General features: G+C 39.9%; 1 protein-coding gene across 6 annotated transcripts in view; it reads right to left on the bottom strand.

Moving 5' to 3' along the window:
- TCF12 (transcription factor 12) overlaps positions 1 to 26,299 on the bottom strand; it is a 140,044-nt gene that overhangs the window by 74,566 nt on the left and 39,179 nt on the right. For 5 of the 6 annotated variants that reach the window (XM_053365392.1, XM_053365391.1, XM_053365396.1 and 2 more), the window contains exons 4-5: positions 20,972 to 21,045; positions 12,620 to 12,722 (exon numbers count right to left, since the gene is read on the bottom strand). In XM_053365392.1, the coding sequence (XP_053221367.1) occupies positions 12,620 to 12,722; positions 20,972 to 21,045 (177 nt within the window). Of the gene's footprint in view, positions 1 to 12,619; positions 12,723 to 17,452; positions 17,522 to 20,971; positions 21,046 to 26,299 lie in introns of all 6 variants that reach the window. The other variant, XM_053365390.1, reaches the window with a different exon arrangement.

The raw sequence follows: 26,299 nt of genomic DNA on the forward strand, positions 1-26,299 counted from the left end.
CCAGAATGAGTAATAGTTAAGCTGCAGGCAAAATTGTCTCCATATACTACAATGTATTATCCCTGTCAAGTTAATGTTCTGTGTTGAACCATATGGCATGGGTACATATTCAACAAAGAAAATTCCTTAAACTTGTTATAATCAGCATTTGCAGTCATCCAAAAAAACCTGACACAAACAATAGCTATGGCAAAAGCCATGAACACAGCACAAAAATGAAGAACAGAAGAAGTGAAACTGCTGTGAAATGACTATATATTTTATAATTTTCCTAAGCAACTGATTTTCAATTACACTAAACTCAAACCTCCCAACACAAAATCATTTTGTTGAACAAATCTGTATTTGCATAATATACTGCATGCAAATAATACTCCTAAATCAATATAATGTGGTATGTGTAACAATGCTGTTAAAAATGAGCACTTTCTAATTCTCATGGTTCCTTCTTCCCCATAGTTGCTGCATAATTACAGAAGTCTAACAGTGCTTCATTAGAAATAAGGCCATTTAAATCAAATTTCTTCATATGTATTGAGGGTAGGTCATAGATGAATTAAAAACTCCCCAAAGTCTCTGGTACCTGGCACAACCCATCATATCAAGTCAGAAATGAGGCTCAGAGAAGAGCAGAACTTTGTTCCAGCCCCCAGAGTAGTAACAATAAAATGCTGAGAAAACACACCATCAAATCCTGAACACAGCATCAATTTCGGTTAATTACAGTCTTGTAAGCAATGTGATTATTCAAACAGCTCGTGCAAATGTTAATGAGTTCTTATTTGCATATTTATTTTTTCCTTTGTTGAAATGTCATTATTACATTCTACAGTGATGAATACTGCTGATGAAGTGGTCTGATATGTAATTAGTCATTAGATGGAATGAATAGATCAATTATGAAAAAACTGAGATTAAGAAATAGCAAACAAGACTGCCCAATATTATAAATGAATCTTTGAGAGAGAGAAAACTAAGACAACCACATAATATATTTTTTTTGCTATTTAGATTTCAAAATCGTTAACGATAAATAAAACAACCAATTAAAAAAAGTGAGGTTTTAAGGATAATAAATTAATCAGACAGTAGAAGTGTTCTGTGGAAATGGGGGTTAGATCTCTGATGCTGGTCCCTTAAACTATTTTTGATATCAACTATTATTTACAAATGATTGCTCAGCCTTCTAAAGTGTGTGTGAGCATACTGTCGTTGGTTTCTTTAAAACCAAAAACCAAAAATGCATACCACAGAAATGGGAGAAAGTATGGTCTGAAATCCTAGTCTATTTTGAAAAGGAACATCTTCCTTAGCCTTTTGCGACTACTTGCTATAGTTATTAAGGCAGCGCTTGCTATTTGCTGGGGGTGGGGGAGAACACATTACTACGGACCAGATGGGAACATTCCACATGACCAAACCAATCAATCACCTTGGTGGGGCGCAGGTGCAACACAGCCGTGTAGCAACACACCATTTCACAGTCTATCGGGCACAAACACATGGTCACCAATCAATGGCACCCTAAGGACCTCAGAGGGGGGAGGCTGCCTCGAGTCTTACTGGTCCATGCCTGGTGACTTCATAATCACACATCATTTCATTCACTGAAGGATGCAAACTAGCATTCTAATAACCTTCTATTGAAAGCATTTTAGGTTGTGCATATTAATAAGAGTGCAGTTTGAAGTACAGTCACGGAGTTGAAACTGTACGGAGTGGAGACTAAAGCGACTTGAAGCTGAAAACTTCTGCCTTGGAGGATATTTTGCTCAGTCCAAGATCAGTGATAAGATCATTCATTTTGAAGCAAAATCCACATACAATTCCATTTTCACACAAAGAAGCCATTAAAAAATACTAGGCTAGTGGAGCTAAAGGGGCAAATTTTAATGTGTGAATACACAAACACACCTCCCCTTAGACTACTGCAAAATATTTATTTTGACAACTTTTCTAGTGTAGTACCTATGCATTTTTTTATTATGATATACGAAGATAATTGATTAAAGCTTTTCCCACTCGTCAGTGTAGCCCCATACTGCCACTGTGTGGCATCTTGCATTCAGACCAATCATTCCTGTGGCAGAAGAGCAGAGCGGGACAGAGAATAAAAAAGTAAAATCTGGCAGCTAGTCTACAGAGTGCAAGTACTTATACTCGCTGGACGATTGCTTTTATCTCTTTATATCCCCTGAAGGTTTATATTGTTTTCCTTTTTTGACCAACACATATATGGCATCAAGAGGCAGCATAATGGGAACATATTTCATATTTCATCCAGATAGAATGGCAAGTGTCCACCTTTGTTTTACAATTATACATTAGGTTTCTCCCCAGATGCTAGTCCACTTTTTGATTGCTGGATTGATCTTTCCAACTTTGTACTAGAAGCCTCTCACTAACCACCAAAACTTCCCCTAACAAATTATTATCTCCTAAATTTTATGTCCATGAAATCCTAGGACCATACTTAGCTATACCAAGTGTCGTGAGGTTACTAAGATTATAAACTCCGAATACTTCCACTCATTACTTGTATTAATCCAGTCTTATTTCCAATGCACAGAAAAAGATATGTCAAAGAAGTTTTATGTCAGTGTCATGTTCTGCATCTCCACACTGCATTCATGCCTGCTGCTTCTATAGAAGGTAACAAATAATTTACTGTAACTTATTTCAATTATTGCTGTGACATCTCAAAGATCTCCAGTACTCTTAACTTGCCACAACACCAATGGGCCTTTAGTATAACATAGTTTTATTCTTTATATTTTTTTTAAAGTAAATTTTCATTGAATTTTAACAATAAACAGAAACTGCAAACGGTGTATCTCTCCCGCTTTTGCCTACAGAACTAAAATGTAAGAAGTGACATAGTCTGTACCAGGTCAGCACAGTATTTTTTTCTACAAGCAAATCCATACAAAAAGACAACTGAGAGGCTGGGGGCTGCAGCACATTGCCATTGCAAAATATCCACAATATCTAAAGAGAGAGAAAACACATGTAGCTTCTACATGTCTGGAGAGACTTGCCTCAACAAAAACATTTTAAGCAGGTCCCGAAAAAGAGTACAGCAAACCTGCCTGGTGTCAATGGGCAGGGAGTTCCAACGATCTCTTAGAAGTGCGGAATGGCTAGAGGACAATGATTTCTGCATGGTTACGTATTCCTTCCCTAATAATCCCTAATAAGTAAAGGTAAAGGTACCCCTGACAGTTAGGTCAGTCATGGACAACTCTGGGGTTGCGGCGCTCATCTCGCTCTATAGGCCGAGGGAGCCGGCATTTGTCCGCAGACATGTGGCCAGCATGACTAATTCGCTTCTGGTGAACCAGAGCAGCGCACAGAAACACCGTTTACCTTCCAGCCGGAGCAGTACCTATTTATCTACTTGCACTTTGACGGGGTTTTGAACTGCTAGGTGGGCAAGAGCTGGGACAGAACAAGGGGAGCTCACCCTGTTGCGGGGATTCGAACCGCCGACCTTCTGATCAGCAAGCCCTAGGATTTGCCTTTCTGAAAGATACATGGAAAATGACTCCAAGATCTTCCTTGAATGAATGCAGCTAATATAGAACTCCACTGGTGTATTCTGTTTAGTGTGCACTGATTTGCAGTTTTCATTCGTCATTTCGCTGTGTGTTGTCCCAGCTTTATAAGATCCTTCTGAAATGTCTTGGCAGAGGGCCTTCTTGGTAGTGGCGCCCACGCCGTGGAACACCCGTCCATCAGATGTCAAGGACATGGGTAGGCAAACTAAGGCCCGGGGACCAGATCCGGCCCAATTGCCTTCTAAATCTGGCCCATGGACAGTCCAGGAATCAGTGTGTTTTTACATCGAGTAGAATGTGTCCTTTTATTTAAAATGCATCTCTGGGTTATTTGTGGGGCCTGCCTGGTTTTTTTACATAAGTAAAATGTGTGCTTTTATTTGAAGTGCATCTCTGGGTTATTTGTGTGTCATAGGAATTCGTTCATTCCCCCCCCCCTAAAATATAGTCTGGCCCATGGACAGTCCAGGAATCAGTGTGTTTTTACATCAAGTAGAATGTGGTCTGAGGAACAATGAACCGGCCCTCTGCTGAAAAAGTTTGCTGACCCCTGGGTCAAGGAGATGAGTAACTATATAACCTTTAAAAGACATCTGAAGGTAGCCCTGTATAGGGAAGCTTTTTAAGGTTTAATGATTTATTATGTTTTTATATATGTTGGAAGTCACCCAGAGTAGCTAGGGCAACCCAGTCAAATGGGCGGAGTACAAATAAGAAATTATTATTAAAATTATTTTTTATTTGTTAATACTCAGTATTGCACTAAAATATATCTCACCTTCAAACAAACATTATCAATATTCAAAACACTTCACACTACATACAGGGCATATACCTCAAGCGGTCATCCCTTGGTTCCTTCCTTCCTATAGCAGTGAAAGCAAAAACACGAAGCCAGCTGGTTTAGCGTTACATGTGAACTAGTGCTCATGTGGTTTGCTTCTCCATATTAAACAAAGAAAAAGTTTTTGCTAGTCTTGTAGTAGGTTGGCCTAATTTTAAGAAATTGAAATAGTATGCAGCATTCTGAGCATTTTTACTGTTGATATTCAAATAAAGAAAAATAATGTTAGTTCTATGTTTTAAAAATTAAATAGGACACTTTTCAAAACTATAGTGGTATTTTTCTCTCTGAGCATATGTAACTGGCAGATCAAAATCTTCACTTGTCTTTTCAGATTATCTGTATGCTCCCTTGAGTGAAAAAACCCCTGTATCCTTACACCTGCTCACTCCACAATTTCTTTGCACTTGACTTCAAAGGCAATGTCTCTACAGTGCTGAGAGCAGCAAGATGGTCACAGAGGATGACCCCCTTAGAGGATTTGTAGCAAAGACAGAAATATCAACGTGGCAACTTCTTGTGACCTGTGAATTATAATGTCCTACACCTGATGGCGGTTGCTGTTCCTCAGACTGCCACAGCTGCTAACACTGGAGGAGGGGGGGCACAAATGGACACCTGCTGCAATATACAGATACATTTGTATAAAGCCTTCAGGTATTACTGTACTTAAAGGCATCTGACTGAAATATTACCATAAACGTGTGTGTGTGTGTGTGTGTGTGTGTGTGTGTGTGTGTAAAACAAGCTGAATGTACTCTTAGATGTATAAAAACCCAAGGGTAAAAAGGCTCTGTATACACTACCGGCACTGAATTATCATGTAATTTAATTTTCCTGAAACCCATTAAGTTTCCATAAAAGGAAAATGAAAAATAGATGACAGCATGTCTTCATTGTGAGCAAAATTCAATTCATGTAACACTTGGGGAGAAATAAATTATATGAGCATATTAGGCCACACCACGTCATCCCTTTCATCAGAGGCAAGTATAATTATGGCAAAGGCTGCTTTATCCATTAACAATTCATTTGGACTTGACTTTTTAAAGTCAGATCAAATGTATAAATTCAGAGTTTGAGCATGCAAGATGTCAATAAGGAGCTTTAATGGATTAAACCTACCCTAAGTGATAAAGGAGAGGGATTATACACAAACCAATATGAAAAGTTACATTATCATTATCATCATCATCATGCTCCTCGTCTTGCCCTTCACCCTAAAGCTCCAGGGTGTGTTACAACAATTCAAGCACAATGCAAAAACAGTTTTAAAAAACTTAAAATTGCAGAAATAAGGTGGCTGTGATGCATCCTCAAGTGTCAAACATCAGAGGAAAGTGGTGTGTCTTCAGCCTTTGCTGAAAACTGCATAGTGAAAAAGCCAGGAACCTCTGTGGGGAGGGAGTTTCATAATAGGGCCCCCTCTGAAGATTTCAACACCCAAGAGCATCCAGTAGAGAAGGAGGCAATCTTTCAGATATCTGGGGGCTTTGTCGTTTAGGGCTTAAATCACTTACGTTAGCACCTTTAATTGGGCCCAGAAACAAACTGGCAACCAGTGCAGCTATTTTAAATCAGGAGCTGAAATCTAAATAGAAACCCAGTCTGGTCGCTGCATTTTGAACCTATTGAAGTTTCAAAGTCATCTTCAAGGGTCGCTCCGCATAAAACATATTGCAAAAATCCAACCTGGAAGTTAGCACTGCATGGCGTATAGTATTTCTGTCCAAAAGGCGAACCATAGCTAGAAATCACAGTTATAGAGTTATAGAGTGTGACAAGAGGAAACAAACAAATATTTTTTAAAAGTTGTACAGTGGTACCTCAGGTTACATACGCTTCAGGTTACAGACTCCGCTAACCCAGAAATAGTGCTTCAGGTTAAGAACTTTGCTTCAGATTGAGAACAGAAATCGTGTTCCGGAGGCGCAGCGGCAGCAGGAGGCCCCATTAGCTAAAGTGGTGCTTCAGGTTAAGAACAGTTTCAGGTTAAGTACGGACCTCCGGAACGAATTAAGTACTTAACCCGAGGTACCACTGTACCTGGGCTTTCATTTCTAAATGTCTCAAGGTACTCGACAATAGTATATCATTTCCAGCTCAAATTCAACCCCTCCCCTTATTCTACACAGCAATGGAAAACAGGATTAAGCTAAAAGTCAGCTTCTACTGGTAAATCAAATCACAGATAGAGAAAATTATAACTGCAGGCCAGAGTAATTAATGCAGTTCTTAGAAGAAGGTAATTTGGTTCACCAGGGATTCACACACACACACCCCACTCAACATTTCTTCCAAATTGCATCATCAAGACATCCACCAACAACAGTTGTCTACTACAAAAGCTCAATATTATTTCCCCTTCTTTCATGTCAAACAGCCTTAAATCAGAATACTCATTTCTAACTGTTTACGTTATCTGATACCCAATTACGCAGCTTTCAGCAATTTGACACCATCAGATGTAACCTTTGATGGAAAATAGATGCACTGCAACCAACCAGAAGAAAGCATACATGTATGCATAACCCAGAAATAGTGCTCCCATCAATAGTGTGAGCCACACACTTGTTCAATCAAAAAGTACTGCATAAGGATTCCTTAAAAGCAAGCTGTAGTATGACCTAATTCCAGAATCAGATTAAATATCAGAAGCTTCCTTTATTTTTTATTTTTAAATAATATTTATTAAAGATTTTTTAAAATTATAAAAAAGAAAAAAACAGAAAAAAAGACAAAACAGAAAAATAGAAAGAAAAAATACATCCATCATTCTCAAATTTTTAACTTTCATTACCTTCTTTCTTTGACCTCTTCCTCCTCCCCTTCCTTGTATCCTGGTTAATAATTATCACAGCAAATCCTTTCCATAGTTCATAATATTTTGTCCTTACATTATCTTAATCTATTTTCATCTTGTCTTATAGCAAACCTTAAAACTTAAAACTTAAATCTTATTTTTACCAACTTCTCATAACCATATCATTAACCTAATTCTTTAAACATTTTTACTAGAACCAAGTAGTTCCATTTCAACATGTTTCTAACATTCATCAATTATTTTAAAACAGTCCTAATGATAAAAGAAAAAAAAAGTAAAACAATCCAATCTTCATCCAGCGTCCCTTCCTCCTGGTCCCGGATTTTGTCAGTCCTTTTTGTCCCATTAGTCTAGCGCATTAACCTGGTATCCTTATATCCGAGGCCCTCAAGTCTCTTCCATGTCCCTTCCGCGACTCTTCTTCATATTTTCCTTTCACTCGTGGGAACTCCAGCTTAGTAATGTTTTTGACCCTTTTCAGCAGATCAGCCCCATTTCCATAGTCCAGACTAAACTCCATGTGATATTTAAACACCTGTTTCAGATTCCCTCCAAAATTAAGAGCCCCCACAGCTCCAAACATCTGATGGCCCATTACCAGACTCAGAAAGTCCAAACATCCCTGCATGGGAGGGTCAGTCCAACCCCCCATTTCCAAACCAAACCAAACTTTATCTTTCCAAATCTGGTTTTTTCCAAATTCATTTATCAAATCCAAAGGCTCATGATCCTGCAGGGCCGCAACTCCCTCCATTTCTGGCACCCAGGATTCAGCAGTATCCTCTTCTCTCATCTGTGCTTTCATAGCACACTCCTGTTTTAGTTCCTTTAGTGTTAAATCTGTCCTGACAAAAGCAGGGTTAATATAGAGCAACCTTGTATTAATGTAGGGTAAGATGATTATTTATCTGAATGGGCAAAGGACTCAAAGACTTTTAAGGTCATTGCATTTTGGATAAAAAGCTGGTAGGCTCCGTTCTGACTAGGAGAGTTGGATTTTGCATGGATCTGTTTCTATTCAGATTCTATGGAACAGGGCAGACCTTGGAGCACCCCTGCACCACAGTATCAGTAACTACCCATTTCTTTACCAGATTATTTGCTAGCACTCACCCTTCCATGCATCTCTCTCTCATATGTTCCCTATCTCACCAGCAGGGATCCAGGCTGGGTCTTCCAAACCACCAGGAAGCTGATGCTCTTCATGGTTTGCTTGGCCTAATGTTTAATTGTCCTATTCTGCCTACTTGTAAATAGACTAGGAATATCACATTGAAGTGCATAAATCAGGAAATGTGAGTTTTAGAGCCACAGCACTCAGATTTATTTTGTATTCCGTTTGGCCTGTTGCCTGCCTTTTCCCTACCTGCTATTTCTAATAAAGTTTCACAACTAGGCTAGTGCAGTCAGTGTGTTTGGCAGTCTTGGGATTTCAGAACTGCCATGTGCCTAGATCGCTTTTGGTTACATGCTACTGGAAGTCTAAAAGCAGAGTGGATAAAGCCATGAAGACGCCCTTTTCTCTGGGAGAGGCAAAGGGCTGGAGAGCTGACTTTATCCTCTGTATAAACTGTAAGTGATTGGCTGGATGAATGAGGCACGCTCATCCCAGGATTTAACAATTAACATCCTGTTTTCCTTCCTGTATCTGGGACGACAGGTGACCAAAAAGGGTGGGGGCAGCAACTACCAGTCAGTAAGACCCAATGGGCAGGACTGCGGGGCTGTCGTGTAGCAGCTCAGCAGGAAAGGGGGTGCAAGAAGTTCTCTGGAGCATTCCTTCTTCTCCACAGCTGTATCGCCCAAACCTGGACAGTCTAGTTTATCTTTCATGGTTAGTGGATACAAGACAACTTCAAAACATCGTTGCAGACCCATATGCAGTGTAGCTGTGAGGGGTGCAAGCAAGCAGCCAATAACAACATGCACCATTTTAGGTTGGATAAAAATAAGACACAATTTACAGTGCAACAGGGTTGGCGTAGACATTAAGCCTGTATCCACATGACCAACCAGCCTGCTGGTTGATGAGCTGACTTTCAACAGCTAGGGTCGGACACTGCTGAGGTTCCCCACAGCAGGACCTGCTTATAGCAAACTTCCCCTGTCATGAGCTGGTCTTCTGGATAAAAACCCTCCAAACCCTCCCCTGACACTTCCTTTCAAAGGATCCAACCCAATGTCTCTTCTGTCAAAGGAAAGATGTGACAATCTGAAAACTGATTCAAAATTTAACAACGTTAACATTATAGGGTGGGAAGCTCAACCTTAATACCGAAGTGGAATCAGCTGAGTGGGTCTGCCTCTTTTATGCTCCTGGGGCAGGACAGATCTCTGAAGTCTTTTCTCTCTCTGGTCCAGAACCTATGCCCCCTGGAAGGTGAACAACAAGGGAATTGAATCAAAGGTCCCAGTTCCTACCCTCTAACTGGCTGCAAGGTGTGCATATCAGCTTGCATTGGGCAGAAGGTTCCCAATGCTGCATGCTTCCTCCACAAGCTGCACCAGGCCACAATGCCTGCTCCCAGTAAGCTGTGTACAGGGTGATTTAGGGTTCAGATGACAAAAGGCAAACATGGGTGGAACAGATATGACTCTTACCTTTGTACCAGAGACTTTATTTTAGATGTGCAAAAGTTTTCTTTCTACACACGCACATCTCTCCATCAAGGAAAGAGGCATTAACATAGCTCAATAACACACTCCAGCCAGGCGAAAACATTCACAGAGAGTGAAGAGCAGGGCTGGTGAGGCGTGTGGTTTGGGGAGGGTTTTCATTCTGGGCAAGTCTTGAAGGCTAGATGGAGAGGCCTGGGCCTGACATTCCTCATTCCTAGTTCAAAAGGTACTCACTGTGAACATTAGCCACAGTGCAGTCATAATGGCCACATTTGGCCAATCATATTTTGATTTAATATGTCAAGATATGGATGAGCCTCATGGTTTAAAGTTGACTTTATTTTCTGGCTTGTTTGGAAGCCATTAACAACAGTTCCCCAGTTTGAATGCAATGGAAAGTTATAATTAACTAAAGACTTCCCTGCTTGTTTGCTCACTCCTGCAAAAGAAGGAGCATAGCAGCTGCGTATGGGGAATGACTCTCAGCTCATTAAACTAAAAAATGGTTTTTAAAAAACTATACCTATGTTCACAATGAAAAGGGAACAGGAAAGGAAAATTCATGTGGGAGGGAGATGGAGCAAGTTCACATTCAAGCATGGTGAGGTCTGGAAGTGGGGAAATTCACATGAAAGGAAAAGTGAAGCCATGAACCTATGGAACACTGGTGACTTTTTAAAACATGTTTTCAACTGCCTTGTTGGTGTAATTTTGTATTGTCCAATATACAGTTGGTTTTGTGCATTGTACTCAGCTCTGGTATCTTATAGATGAAAGGCAAGTTACATTTGTACTGTACCTATTTTAATGAAAGAAATGAAATTCCAGATATGGCAACATTACCCTGAGCACATTTCAATCTGGTTACAAGTTCATATAATGCCATTATCTTACTCTGGTACCAGAACAACTCAATTGTGTTTCTTGAACTGCAAAGAAAACGCTTTTTTCACACTGACAACATAAACAGGATAATTCTGGAATTAGGAATGAACACAATTCAGTTCAACATAACAGCTTTACATCCTCTGACAAAAGCACTTTAAAATGTCTAAATGAATATTAAAATGCATCTTTCCACAGCAAATTGTTCATTACTGAATCACTATCAACTCTTGTTAGACAAAATTTCTAGCTCCTGCAATGTACAAGATAATTAAAGTGTTTAATAGCTCCATCATCAAAGACAGTGGCAATTCATAATCTGCTATCTTTTCAGGCAAACATGCTTATGGCTGAATATGATATACAGAAACAATATCCCGTTGACACATAATTCTCTGTTTTTAATAGTGCTTGTAAGCCAGGACAGAAATTATGAAATATGTTTGTTATCTCAGTTCTAATACTATATAGTTTAAAGAACTGTGAAAAGCAATTGTTGTACTCCAGTTGAGCAAGGGTGAGCAAATCTCCAAACTCAAATCACCAAAAACTGGAGCCTCAAGCAAACAGTCTGAGACTCTGGTACAATAAATGAGGCCAGCATCAAATTTGCTGTAATATTGTAAAACACATCAACTGCCTTTCTAAGAATATCTCACAACTCCAATGACACTTATATTAAAAAGTAAACATAAACATCAATACAGCCTTACACTTAAAGCTGTCATACAATCTTATAATACGAACAGCAGCCTAAAGAAAAATTTCACCTGCTGCCAGGCAAGAGTATGATAATAAATGCAGCAAAAGACATGTATGACAAATGTAGCAGGGATGATGGGAAGTAAATTCCTCAGAGTATGAAGCACAAAATTATAACCAAGAGTTTCACCTAACTTCAAGATCTTCTGGTTTAGACACTGTCTTCTATCTTTGGGGAGGTCAGCAGGGATGATGTTTGTGAGGTTTTAAACAACTCCCATTCTTACCATGAATGGGGGAGGGGGATTTCCAAACAGGATGCTAGCTTTGGAGAAAATGTTGCTACTGTTAAGATTTCACGCCATGGAACAGGCATTTGATGGTCAGCTCTGCTTATGAACATACTTTGTGCAACCCAGTCATTTGTTTCTCTGTTTGTGGAAGACTAAAGCAGAAAACAAAGGTAAAATGGAAAGATCTGCAGAAGACCACCAGGATTTGGATTTATGTAATCTACTTAGATTACTGTGGCAGTGTCTTAAAAGGACAATATCATCAAGAACACAAATATGTCACATGCACCAGACAACATCAGTTTAGCAGACGAAGTAACATTATGAAGAATTCCTAGGCTACAGGAACAAGCTAAACCAACTTGCCTCAACAAATATTCTACAAATCAGTGCAATTGCTACATTTAGGTCACACAAAAAAGAAAGCAATTAAAGCAGCATTTTAAGACAAAGAAAACAACCTATCCAACAGCTAAGCATTCTCTTAGCCATCTTCACAACACACAGGATGAAGCGGACCCTAGCTCACGAAAGCTCTTGTTCATCCTTGTTGTGCCTTTTTTGCTGGAATTGCTGTTACTAAGTCATCAAGATGTAACTATACTTTGAAAAACAGAAAAAAGCAGTTCCAAGTTTTGATAAAGCACAATAGAAAGCATTCAAATACTTTTCAAAGCAACAGAACAAAGATCCATATTAGATTTACTGTTGGTGGTTTGGCCTCTTTCACAAAGCAGTATAAAATCCCTAGACTAAGAAGTTGCCCTGTAAAGCAAATGTGAAGTGCAAATACCCTATGTTTACAGGAACTACTATCCATCTACTAAATGGGAAGAAAAATATCTCAAAGCCAGAGGGGCTTTGATGGGCTACTCACAAATAATTACCTACTTACCCATCAGATTTGAGTTCATGAAAGGTGTCGGGGACAATCCTTCATCGGGGCCTAATCGACTATCATTCAAGTGATCACCATAATGAGGGCTGTCTGTAAAACCCTATGGGAAAAGAACAGAGTATTTAACAGATTATTGGGCAGCACTACTCTTCTAATTAAATGCAGAGATACAGTCGGTCATTCTTCAGTGGGTTGGTCTTCAAATCTGCGAATCACAACAAACACACAAATGCTGAGCCTCTTAGCACTTCATAAACTCCCTTTCCCCTTTAATTGTACAAGAAAAACAACACTATAAATGAACTTCAAAAGAAGAGGCTCCAAAGGGTTTGATAGCACACTTAAAATAATAATAATAATAATAATAATAATAATAATAATAATAATAATAATAATAATTTGATCGCAAGGCTCACAAAGTGTCCTAAACGCAAATTTTGAGATTCAGGTCTAGCCACATCTACAAGCAGAAAAGTTCCTAGAAATTAATTAACAGTGGAAGAAATTATGGCATCATGACAGATTTAAAGAAGGAATTTCACTATTTTGAATGCCACATAGCCACATGAAGTTACCTATTGATTTGGAATCTTATAATATATATAGCACATGGTACTATCAAGACTGTATCATCCAGAGAAACTCTGGGATTGGGCCTAGGGACCATGTGCTCTCCCCACCTCCCAGGGATTTCTAGCCTGTTCCTCACCACAGAAGAAGTCACCAAACACATTTATTTCAGCACATTACTTCCACAATCATGGAATTATAAAGCATGCAGCAGTCACTAAGACCTTCAGTGGTGGTTCAACGCCACCTGTAGTGAGGCAGGATGAGAATAGTGCCAATGGCCTGCTCCTGCTATCTTTGCAAATGCAAACTCAGGGAGAAAATATAATATGAACAGAATCCAAGCCTCATCCCCAAATGCAGTTAAGCCTAAGTCCACGTAGCAGCAATGCTGACATTCATATTTTGCTAGCCACATTTATTCCTCCCCACCCACTGTCTCCTCCCCGCCATCTGACCAATACATACTGCTTCAATCTGCAGAACTGGCACTGTTACAGGTACTTGTTCCACGGTTGTGAAGAAAACAAAATATTTTCATGTGGCAGCACATATGCTTTGGAACTCCCTGCCTATTTGCATCAGGTAGGTGCAATCTCTGATAGTCAGTGTACTATTTCTGGTGCCTGCATAGAACATTTTTGTTTAGACAAGCCTATTGAGACATGTATAATAATAATAATAATAATAATAATAATAATAATAATAATAATAATAATTTTATTTATATCCCGCTCTCCCCAGCCAAAGCTGGGCTCAGAGCTTTGTTACAGATGTTTTAATCTTTTTTACTGTTAATTTAATTATTGTATATGTTTTTAGCTTTTAAAAGTTTTTTATTGGTAATTTTAATATCCCTTATAAGCTGCTTAGGTTTTACTCCAATCAAGTGGTGTAAAAAATTGTTAAATAACTTCAGGGATGGTGACAGGAAGCATCTACAAATTGCTGCTATTCTGTTTCATTGTACAAGAGTGGGGAGGTACCTTTTTCTAAGATCAGAATTTGAGGGCATAGGATTTGTAATGGGAGGAAACATAATTTTTGTATTTACTGATGTTTTGCTTAGAATGTCACATAACCAGGTTCGTTAAATCTCTTGGCATTGAAGCATTAAACAACTTCTAAGACAGGCTCAAGCAAGAGAGTAAATTGCTCTGGCCTGCAGCAATAAGAAACCACCCAGAATCCCTAAGGACTCTGAAATCATCAATCACTGAACATTCATCATTTTCCAGGCTGTGGGCTTGAATTCAAGACGACATTAATGGGGCTGAAATAGGCCTCCCTATCTTTGCAGGCGTGCTGTCAGTTCAACCAAAGGGCTAGTAACTAAGGGCTAAATATCTGTCAGATTCCTACAACTGCTTATAGATGCATGTCACAACTTTCTGCTATACTGCCTGAGCATTTATCTTCTGGGAGCCCCAGAAGATTACTCACTTTACCTACTTCAGAATCAGAGATACACATGTGATAGACATTCAGAAAAAATCTTAGTGACATTTACAACTTGCTTATGACTACAAGGGTGTCCTCCGGTATCCGTGACCTGGCCCCATCTGTCAGACAGCCAGCAAGTAGCAGCAGCTGCCCAGGAAATGAGAGGCTCCTAGCCAAGGTCACTGAACGCAGTTTATTTTATATTCAAGTACAGAAGAATATTATAAGACACTAGCTGAACAAAATAACTTGCAGAGTACACCATCTATCAAGCATAATTTTCTATTGATTTGATCTTTTATCTAATTAATGCAGAAAGACTCAAAGTAACAAGTCACAACTCTCAAGTTTTAAGAACCAAAAATAAAACACCGACAGTGGGGAGAAGTCAATCACCATCTATAGCTAACTGAAGCCACTAATACTGCTGCTTTGCTAAAGAATACAGTTGTGTTCTAGAGTCATCCTAGTTAGCAATGGCATGTTAATACAGGAGAAACAATGCACAATATTAAAACTAGTATTATCGGCTTTGCTAGAGCAGGAGAAAAGCATGCAAATAAAGACAGGAGCCCAGCTATTATAAACAGCCTGGAGGAAATGAATTTTAAAAACAATCAACAAAAGCTGGTTGACAGTCTTTGAAATAAAACATTAAAATGAGCGTCTAAATTTAAAATGAGGCGCTCATAGTTGTCTATATTCCCCTTCCCACTCACCTTTACTGCAGAACTTCAGATATTACTAAAATAAAGTAATAAGCTTGTATATGTAGTATGAACAGTGTGCTTGGCTCTCCACAAAACATAACATCCATATGGCTCTCTACTCAGAGGGTTCCACAACTCAAAAAACAGCTAACACAGGGTGGGAAAGACGTGGGAAACTAACACATTCATTGTGGGGGATGAGTGTAGAAGAAAACCAGTCAGTCACAGGAGCCCCTACCGTAGCACCCGCTCAGTGACAGGGAGTTACTGAGAAAGCCATTAAGATAAGGGAGATTGGGAAGGAAATTGTTTCTAAGAAACAGTTGGCAGGCTTCTCAAGTAACTATTGATAAAAACACAAGCCACCTGAATTGTACCCACAAAACTGTGCTTCAGAATGCCTTTTCCATTAGGTGACATCCCCTCCACCACCACGGAGCACAATCTGCAGCCAGTAAAGCCTTGAAGTTAGAAACTAGTGAACTGTAAAGTAAAGAATGAGGTCTTAACCACAGATCAGTTGGTGAAAAAGGACTCTTGCATCCAACTGATACCATTTTGTATATCATAGTTCCAGGAGTATATTCCAGCTACAGTGGTACCTCGGGTTACATACGCTTCAGGTTACATACGCTTCAGGTTACAGACTCCGCTAACCCAGAAATAGTGCTTCAGGTTAAGAACTTTGCTTCAGGTTGAGAACAGAAATCGTGTTCCGGCGGCGCAGCAGCAGCAGGAGGCCGCATTAGCTAAAGTGGTGCTTCAGGTTAAGAACAGTTTCAGGTTAAGAATGGACCTCCGGAACGAATTAAGTACTTAACCCGAGGTACCACTGTATATAACTAGCTGACCAGGTATAGCCTTGCTTCAGTTGGTCATATCCTGGTAACCTCTTGTGTGGAATACTACAGTATTTTGTACAAGGAACAGACTGGATATGGTCCAAAAATTTCAGCTGGTCTCAAATATGGCCGAAAGGTAACCAAACGGGGTTGGGTTCTACAAATTTATAATCCCTATAATGGCTCCCAGACTATTTCCAAGCACAAATCAGTGTTGATATTGACCTTTAACTTTTTGGTGCCAACAAGGCCCTTTTTATTTTCCAGACTTTGAGAGACTCAGCAAGATTTTAGATCATGTTCTTAGCTTTACTGTTTTATCCTCCATGCTTAACAACTCAAGAGTTGTTTTAATTCATTATACCAATTATTACATTACTTGTCTTATTGTTGTTTCTAAAAGTGATATTTTGCAAACTTCCCTGAGAAAACTTTGTTATACGGTGGACTATAAATGAAGAAGCGTGTATCATTTATTCAGTGTTCCTAAAAGTTTCTGCACTTGGGCCTTTGTCTTGGAATGTAAGAATTTGCTGATGTTCAGACTATTTGTCCATCTAGCCTAGAATTTATGTTGTGAACCAACCTGAAGGCTTCGGGTATAGTGCGGTATACACATTTAATTAAGTAATAACTGTCTCCTCTGAAAGGCTTCAGCTGCCCCGAGTTTCAGACAAGTAAAAGCCTTTCCCATCACTTGCTATCTGAACCTTTTGACTAGAGATGCCAGAACTAGAATCTGGGAACTGCTGTATGCAAAGCAGGTGCTCTGTGGCCTCTCCTCTAAACTCATACCATCCCTTCTGAAACAATCTGCCCCTTTTAAACTTACACTGTGTCTACCAGCCCCACCCAGCTGTGCATACAGAATCCTGCACACACAGTGATGTGTGCAACCTGCTGCTGACAAGGATCTGTGGACTGGTACATTAACATAACACTGGTATTTGAAGAAGACTAGGGCAGGGCATACCAGAGTTCTTCCTATGAAGAGAGGAGGATGGAGATGAAGTGTCTATAGCCAGCAGTACACTTTGTCCCTTGCCTGTGCTATGCAGCTTCCCTGCTTAGCATAGTAGTTTAGATGGCTGCAATAATACATTTCTGCTGCTAAGAGAAGAGTCTGTGGCTGTCTGCTGCACAAGCCTTTCTACTACTAGAACTCTGAACCCACCTTTGAGCAACTCAAACTTTTGAGAACCATCTTTTTTTTCACTTTAGAACTCCAGATGCAAGCAAATAATTACAGAGAAAACAAATCCCACCTCCTCATGTTTCAGCTTCTCAAGAGCTGTTGAGAGATCTGAGCTTTTTCCAAGGAGGCCACCATTTTCCTGTAAGAAAGGAAATATTCAGAAAAATTAGGGCAAAATTAAAATAACATTTGTTAAAAAAAATTAATATTGTACCTCACTTTAAAACAAAAGTCTGGCATTTAATGATTATGCTTAACAAAACAAAGAAAAAAGGTTGCTAACTGAACTGTTCAAGTGTTTGGTAGTTTGTTTCGCACTCCTATATATGGAGCTGCATTTGCACATGGACAAGAGGTGGAACCTTCCAGAAGTTCTAAAAGGAAGGTTTGGAGCTCCCCTGCTTTCAGCCATGTGCCTTGCGCAAAGCAAGGGACACTCTGTTCACCCTCTCCACAGTACAGGCACCCTTAATAGATATTACCACCTGGACTTGAGACAGAGTCCACATGATAGAGCAAGAAAGTGTGACATATGACTGGAAAAGAGTTGGTTCTAGGAACAGCTAGAGGTAAGCAACCCTGTTTTCTTCATGGTCCCTGTGCAGTCCCTCACATGAGAAATTAGCAGGCTTGTTTTGTCACACAAACCACCACCCTGGCCGAACCAATTCTTTCTTGAACGTGCAAAAAAATAGTAATAATCACAGATCTGGAGTATACAAACTAAAACAATCCTTTATGGATTGCTTGAATGAAGTCCCTGAATGTTGCATTGTAGAAGCAACACTGGAATAACCCTGGCACAATGGACCTTGAGAAGAACTAGGCACATTTTCCTCTAGAGACTACAAAACTCTAATTGCCCTCAGAAGCAACTGAAAACATGTCTGTAAAGAAATGCAATTGCCTTCCAGGTGTCTCTGCAGTCAACAAAATTGTTTTGATAACCGATATGGAATTAGGAGTGAGCAGTGGGATAGCCAGCCTTACTGATATCACCAAACTATTCAGGGATGTAAAAACAAAAAGTGATTGTGAGGAATTCCAAAAGGATATGGTCACCTCACCTCAAAAAGGATATTGTACTGCTGGAAAATATTCAGCAAAAGGCAAATAAAACGCTGATGGGGATGGAGCATTCTCTTATGAGGAAAGGTTGATGCTGTGCTTGGGACTTTTTAGTTTACAAAAAAGGCAAGTCAGAGCTGACATGATAGATGTTTATAAAATTATCCATGAATGGAGAAAGTGGATAGACAAAAGTTTTTCTCCCTCACTCACAACACTAGACCTCATGAACATCCAATGAAATGGAATGTTGGAAGATTCAGGACAGATAAAAAGGAAGTACTTCTTCATGCAACGTATAGTTAAGCTATGGAGTTCATTCCCACAGAAAGCAGTGATGACTATCAACTTGGATGGCTTTAAAAGGAGATTAGACAATTCATGGGGGAGAAGGCTATCGGTGGCTACTAGTCACAATGGCTGCGCTCTGCCTCCACTGTCAGCAGCAGTATGCAGTATGCTGCTGAGTACCAGTTTCTGGAAACCACAGAGGGGCAGAGTGCTCTTGTGCTCAGGTTCTGCTTGTGGGTTTCCCCACTGTGTCACTGTGAGAACAAGATGCTGGACTAGATGGGCCATCAGCCTGATCCAGCAAAGCTCTTCATGTTCTTATCTCACCCAACTGGGTGAATGGACAGTAAAATAGTAAATGCAATTCAATTCAAGTGTAAAGTGATGATTATGTATTTATAAAAGTATTTATATACTGCTAAATTACAAAACATATCAAAGTGGTTTATACATTAAAAAGAAAAGAGACATCGGGGCAAAAATCCTCATTTTACATATACACGCAGGGATTCTGAACTGCTGGTGATTGACCAGAGATGAGACCTTGAGATCACAGTGGATAGTCAATGCAGTGTACAGCAGCTGTGAAAATGTTGAATTCCATGTTAGGGAATGTTAGGAATTGGCTAAACTGTGGAATTCACTCCCCAAAGATGCAGTGATGGCCATCAATTTCAATGACTTTAAAAGAGGGTTAGATAAATTCATAAAGGCAACATAAACAACAACAAGGTTAACACAGTGGAGTAACCTCACAGGATCTCAATTCATTTTAGAGGAGACAAGGACTGAACTTAGAACAGGAAGAGACAAGACACCCAGGGACCATCTGCATGTCTATAGCAGTCAGTACCTTCTGTCACATAGCACACCGAAGTCTGTGACATTTTAAACTAATGCTCAATGAATGCACAAGTATCTGCCATATGGCAGGGGGAAATCTCTTGTATCTTACCAATGCAAAGCCAGCATCTCAAACTGTGTCTTGCCCAATATGACAAAAGCAAGAAAAAGATGTGCCTATGTCAGATATGACGCCCCTTGCGTTTGCAATTTTTGCCTACGCCTGGAATGCAAAGCTCTCTCTAATTCAACCACTGGTGCAATTTTATCTCTTGGTCTCACTGATGTATAGAGGACACTCTACAGCAGGGGTCAGCAACCTTTTTCAGCCATGGGCCGGTCCACCATCCCTCAGACCGTGTGGTGGGCCGGACTATATTTTGAAAAAGAAAAGAATGAATTCCTATGCCCCACAAATAACCCAGAGATGCATTTTAAATAAAAGCACACATTCTACTCATGTAAAAACACGCTGATTCCTGGACCGTCCGCAGGCCGGATTGAGAAGGCGACTGGGCCGGATCTGGCCCCTGGGCCTTAGGTTGCCCACTCCTGCTCTACAGGAGTGGTGGAGAACCTGTGCCACTCCATATGCTGCTAAGCTAAAACTCCCATCATTCCTGACCACTCGCCATGGTGGCCAGGGTTGTTAGGAATTGGGCTAAAACAACATCTTCATATCCAGAGGCTCCCCACCTCTGCCCTCCTGACGTATCCTAACTCAAAGTAAAAAGGTAATCATTTCCCCTTAAGTAAACAACTGTGATCTTTTATTTAACATTTATTAAACTATTTTAAATGTGCATACTATATTACTGATTCTGTAGAGCATTATGTTCACACTGTATTATATTTAAAATAACTGGAATTAACAAAGGCTACTATTGTTAAAAACTTTATAGTTTTATTGTATCTTAAATACATTACAGGAGATCCATGAACAGGATCTGCCACTTTTTAAAATGTCTGTAACTGTAATGTAAAGACGGGTGGTGACTGCCTGGGTACCTGGATATTTTGCAGAAAGTGGCAAGCTGTTCCATGAACAGATTTTACTCAGGTAACTGCGGGGAGGGGCGAGCCTAGATCTCCTGCATATCTGGATTGGTTTCCATTACTGATTATAAATAATCATTTTCTTTAAAGAAATTCTTTTAAAATGCAATTAATAATTAATTTGTGCAAAGATGTTCATCAATTCACCACTCAAGCAATCCTGCAAGATACAGGTATGGGCAGGAAGATTGCCTACTAATGTTTTCTTGTCTGCTGATAGATTAGTTCTAGGTACCACCTCTGAACCACAGACCGTATGCATATACAATAAATGCTCTTTTGTTAGCCATACTTCTGCCTATAATCAACTGTAGTCAAATTATACTCTTACCCTTGTAGGTTCATATGAAGGACTTGATTGACCACTTGCTCCCCAAGATGCAGCACCTGTTCGTTCTCCCATACCTAACAGTAGAAAGAAAGAGCACAGGCTATATAATATAATGCAAAGATTGGGGAAAATTAGATGTATACCATCATTCTATCACATGGAAGACAGAGCAAGCTTGTTGTTGTTAGCCGCCCTGAGCCTGGCTTCGGCTGGGGAGGGCGGGATATAAATAAAATTTATTTTTATTATTATTATTATTATTTTTCTCTTGCTCTGGAAGGTAGGATTCAAGCTTTAAGAAAGGAGATTCCGACTAAACACCAGGAAGAACTTTTTGATGGTAAGAACTGTTCAATAGTGGAATGGACTCCCCTGCAGGTGGTGGACTCTCCTTCACTGGAGGATTTTAAGCAGAGGTTGGATGGTCACCTGTCACAGATGTTGCAGGGGGTTAGAACAGGTGTCCCTTCCAATTCAAATTATACAATTCTATGATTCTATGCTTGTTAAGATAGAAAGCTAAGAGATTTTTTTCTATCTTTGAGTATTGATCAGAAGTACACCCAAGAGAAACAGGGTGTGATACCAATTCCCATCCTCTTTATTCACAGCGTTTGTAATCAAGAAATAGACATCCACTTTACCCAGTTGGAATTCTGGCCGTCATCGTTAATAGGCTTTGTACTGCTTCATTACCACCACCTTACACACATTTATTTATCCAATCTTTATTAAAAACCATTTATGCTAGTGGTTATCACAACCGTGTAAAGCAATTCATTCGTATTTTCATGATATGCTTGTATGACAAGGTACAGGCAGCCCCCCGTTTACGCAGGGGTTACATTCCGAGGCACCACGTGCATCAGTGAAATTGAGTATAATTGCAACACACTGGAAAAAAACGACAAACACTCTGCCACCATTCCACCCTTTTAGTGACAATTTAGTGACATATTTATGTTGTTTCCAGGTTCGGTGCAATGCATGTATATACACTCACACACATACTGCACGTGCATAAATGGGGGGGCTGCCTGTACCTCATTACCTAACGTTTTTCCCCCCAGTAAATGCTTCTAAGATCTTGTCTTTAAGAGATACTAAATCACCTTTTCATACATACAGTACTTTCTTCCTACTAGTATCTTTGGTGTACCCCAGTCCCATTTCTCTCTCTCTCTCTTTTAAAAGACTGCTCTTCTGTAATATGGTGTGCATTTGGTACGCAATTAACGTATTTTTCCGTGTATAAGACATCCCCATGTATAAGATGATCCCTATTTCTTTCAACCCAAAATTGAGAAATCAACATTTTGGATTTAGCTACTCAGTTTATTTTCTTAATTGGTTTACTTTGGCTCTGCTTGGATCATCGCCTGTTGTTGCAGACTTCACAACCTTGCAGCTGGGGACTTCCCTACCTGCTCAACCTCACATTCCCTCCCCTTTGCTAGCATCCTAGCCTTCAATCAACCTGAGCAGTGGGAGCTGGCTCGAGGCAGCACACTGAGGACGGGAACTTAAACAGCAGACACCTCCATGTTATTTCCAGGCTCCCCAGGAAGGAGTGTGCAGCTGAGGGTCTGGTGGGGTCAGTGATTGGTGAATCTTTCATGTGCTGTATGGAGAGTGACTGTCGTTTTTGGGGTGGCTGGGTGAGTGAATGAATTAGGGGCATGGGTGCTGGTTTGGGTTTAATCCTTGGACGTTTGCAAGCTGATTTAACTGGGGCTAGCACCCCTTAACCACAAAACATTTCTGCGCAGCGTGTGCAGCTTGTTTGTGTGGGCTCCAAGATCTAATTCCAAGATCTACTTGTTCTTGGGCTGGTGAGACTAAGCTCAGACGTGCTTTACCATACCAGGGGAGCCCATCCATCCCACCCCATTGGTTGTTGGCTTTGTGGTGTCTCTTTCCCCTCTCTGGGCTCAGAGGGCTTGCAAGCAACGGAGTGTGAGAGCACTGGGATTGGGTGTGTGTTAGTGGGTTTGCCTTCCTTCTTTCGTTGCTCACTTCGCGTCAGCTTGGTTGCTCTTCTGGGTTTGCTGTAGGGCTCCACAGAGTGTGCGTGCCTGCTTGCTGCGTGAGTTAAATTATCCCAGTTTTTTGGGCTGGCTGGCAAGCAACAGTGTGTTGGTTTTTTTTAACCCCTGTGCATTCAACATCTGTGTATAAGACGACCCCCAATTTTTGAATAATATTTTTTTTTAGCTAAAACCATTGTCTTACACGGAAAAATGTGGTGTCTGAGTTGCACTGGATATGGTATGCAATTATTTCACTTATTAGATATCCTCTTCTACAGAGAACCAAAGCCACCCACAGCATTGTAAATATAGACACACCAGATTCATAAAGGCTCAGTCTTTTCTCTCATCGTTCATTCCTCCTTACCGCCTGCCTTTTTCATTACTACACATGCTGTACTGACATTTCTGCCCTAAAGTCTTTCTCCTGGTTATTTCATGTCAAGTTAGACGCATCACCACCTCTGTCTCTCTCTCTGACTCTGGCTCTCTCTGTGTGTGTGTGTGTGTGTGTGTGTGTACACACACACACACAAACACACGTTTACCGATTAGTTCTGGAATTACAGAAATCATCCCATTTTCTGATTTGATCCCAGAATGTCCCGTTTTTCCTTAGGACATCCCTATTCAGAGAAATGTTGGAGAGTATCGTATGTGACCCCTGAGCCAAGAAGATAAGTAACTAAACAACCTTTAGAAGGCATCTGAAGGCAGCCCTATATGGGGAAGTTTTTAAATGTTTAATGTTTTATTATATTTTTATATGTGTTGAAAGCTGCCCAGAGTGGCTGAGGCAACCAGTAAGGTAATCAGGATACATATTAAAAAATATAATTAGTATTATCATCATCACCATCACTGAATAGGACATCCCTATTTTCATTTGAGAAATGTTAGAGGGTATGTGTTTATGCAGGGAGGGAGGGAGAGGGAAAATTATTTCCCCCACAGTATGCATTGCCTTATACCTGCCATTCTCTTATGCACTCACCCAGTTTGTAGGCATTATTCTAGGTGGGGAACTTGTGGCTCTCTATATGAGGTTGGACTTCAGCTCCATTCATCCCCAGGCAGCATGGCCAACAGTAAGGGGTAATGGGAGTTGTAGTTCAGTAACATCTGAATGGCACCATATTCCCTAACTCAGGTCTATAGTCTAACTATCCACAAAGTTTGCTGTTCTCAGTGAGCTTTGCTGGTTTAATTTTCCTAATCTCCAAATAGTTCAAGAACAAATTATAAAGCACCCAATTTTGGACCAGACAGTTACAAATGCCTAACCAGTCCTTTGCTTCCTTCTCTTCTATCCATTTGTTTTGAAATCATGTGATCCTCTTACCTAATAGCTACTAAGGTACCTTGAGAAACTTTAGTAAGTGATTGGGGCAAAGCTTTTTGCATTAAACAGGTTTATGCTATTTTTTCCCCTAAATATGATTTCATTTATTATTCTTATTCTTATTAATGCATATAACACCTATGTTGTACCCACTGTTCATTTTATGGAATCTCAGACACCACTACAACACAGTACCTCAGTATAGTATGACAATGGCATTCCCGGACTATTAATGGCATATAAATAGCTTTAAATTCTATACAAACCCACTTAGCATTGGCCCAATAGTCAGGTTTATACAAAATCAAGTTAGACAAATGTGTACACTCATGTGCAGGAGGTTAAACTGAACGATAGTTTATCTATTTCAGCATCTTCTTTCTAAGGGTGGACAGGCTGGAAACTCAGATTTGCTTTACATTATATACACAATGAATCTAACATGCTATTCTCATGACTATTAGACCAGGTTGGAGATTCTCTTTTCTAAATGCTTTCCAACCTGAATTATTTGGCAGCATCTTCAAAGTTGACTGTCTCACTGTCCAGCATGAACCCCACTTACTCATGAATATTAGGTGGCACCAGTCTCAATACAGAGCCTGATACCACATTCTTACATGTGAAAATGGTCTATTTATTTCTATTCTTTTTTGGAGTCCAAGTGTATAATATTTACCAATCTTCTCTACCTATATGCCAATGCTGTTGAAGAATTCTAAAAGCTAGGAAAATGGCTAATCTTCCATTTGTAAAAGCTATGCTGGTTTCTCCTCAGAAAGGTGCTATTTATATATATTTAGCTTCGGATAGCACTTTTCACCAATTTACCATGAACACAAGTTAAGCTGACAGTAATTCCTAGATCCACACTGATTTTTCTATTGCTTACCTTTCAGTCCTCCACTAAGGAGTTTGCTTTTAGTGATTAAAGGTAGTTGTTGCAAGTAAAAAAAAAAGGAAATGCATAAAATAAGCCTTTTTGCAAATGATAGAGCAATTATGCTATCTAATCCAAAAGCTGCAATGCCTGTATTAATGAAAGAACTAAGCAATTATGGTAAAGTGACTGGATTCAAAAATCAATGAATCCAAATAAAAAAGAATGTATATGGGTATTTCTCCCTCTGACCATTTAATCATGCAAAAACAGACAGGTTTTTAAATCTGCAGCAAGGTAATAAAATATATGGAACTGCAGATAACTAAAAATCTGTCAACTTTAAAAAACAAACTTCACATCATTTCTTTTACAGCTATGACAAGAACTTAGATCTTGAAAAGACCTACATTTATCATGGTCAGGACTCATAGCTTCTGTAAAGAAAGTTATCTGATGATGATGATGATGCTGTTCAAGTTATCTATTCAATTTATATACTGCCCTTTATCCGAAGATTCCAGGGCAGTCTTTCTTTTTCAAGTGCTGCCGAGTAGGATTACACCCCAACAATTTAAAATATGGCAGGGCTCAGTAAAAAAGTTCATACACAAAGGACAAAAAGTGCAACCAGGCTCCTGAATTATATGTATCCGTGTTTAAAGTGGCGGGTTCAGAATCCCACACCTCCAAACTTATTACAATGCCTTCCAATTAAAGCATTTGATATCACTGATCCACAGACAAAAGGGTAAACCACGGCTAGATACAGTCATACCTCGGGTTGAAGTAGCTTCGGGATAAGTATTTCCAGGTTGCACGCTGCGGCGACCCGGAAGTAACGGAGTGCGTTACTTCCAGGTTTCGCCACTCGCGCATGCGCAGACGGTCAAAATAACGTCACGTGCATCAGCAAAAGCAGCGAATCGCAACCCGCGCACGCATAGATGTGGGTTGGGTTCGCTTCTGGATGCGAACGGGGCTCCGGAACGGATCCCGTTCGCATGCAGAGGTACTACTGTATAGACATTTCAGATCCAGTATACAGAGCATGTCCTTTTCTGCCCTCTTTACTC

Source organism: Podarcis raffonei, chromosome 14, assembly GCF_027172205.1.
Source record: "Podarcis raffonei isolate rPodRaf1 chromosome 14, rPodRaf1.pri, whole genome shotgun sequence".
NCBI classification, from domain to species: Eukaryota; Metazoa; Chordata; class Lepidosauria; order Squamata; family Lacertidae; genus Podarcis; species Podarcis raffonei.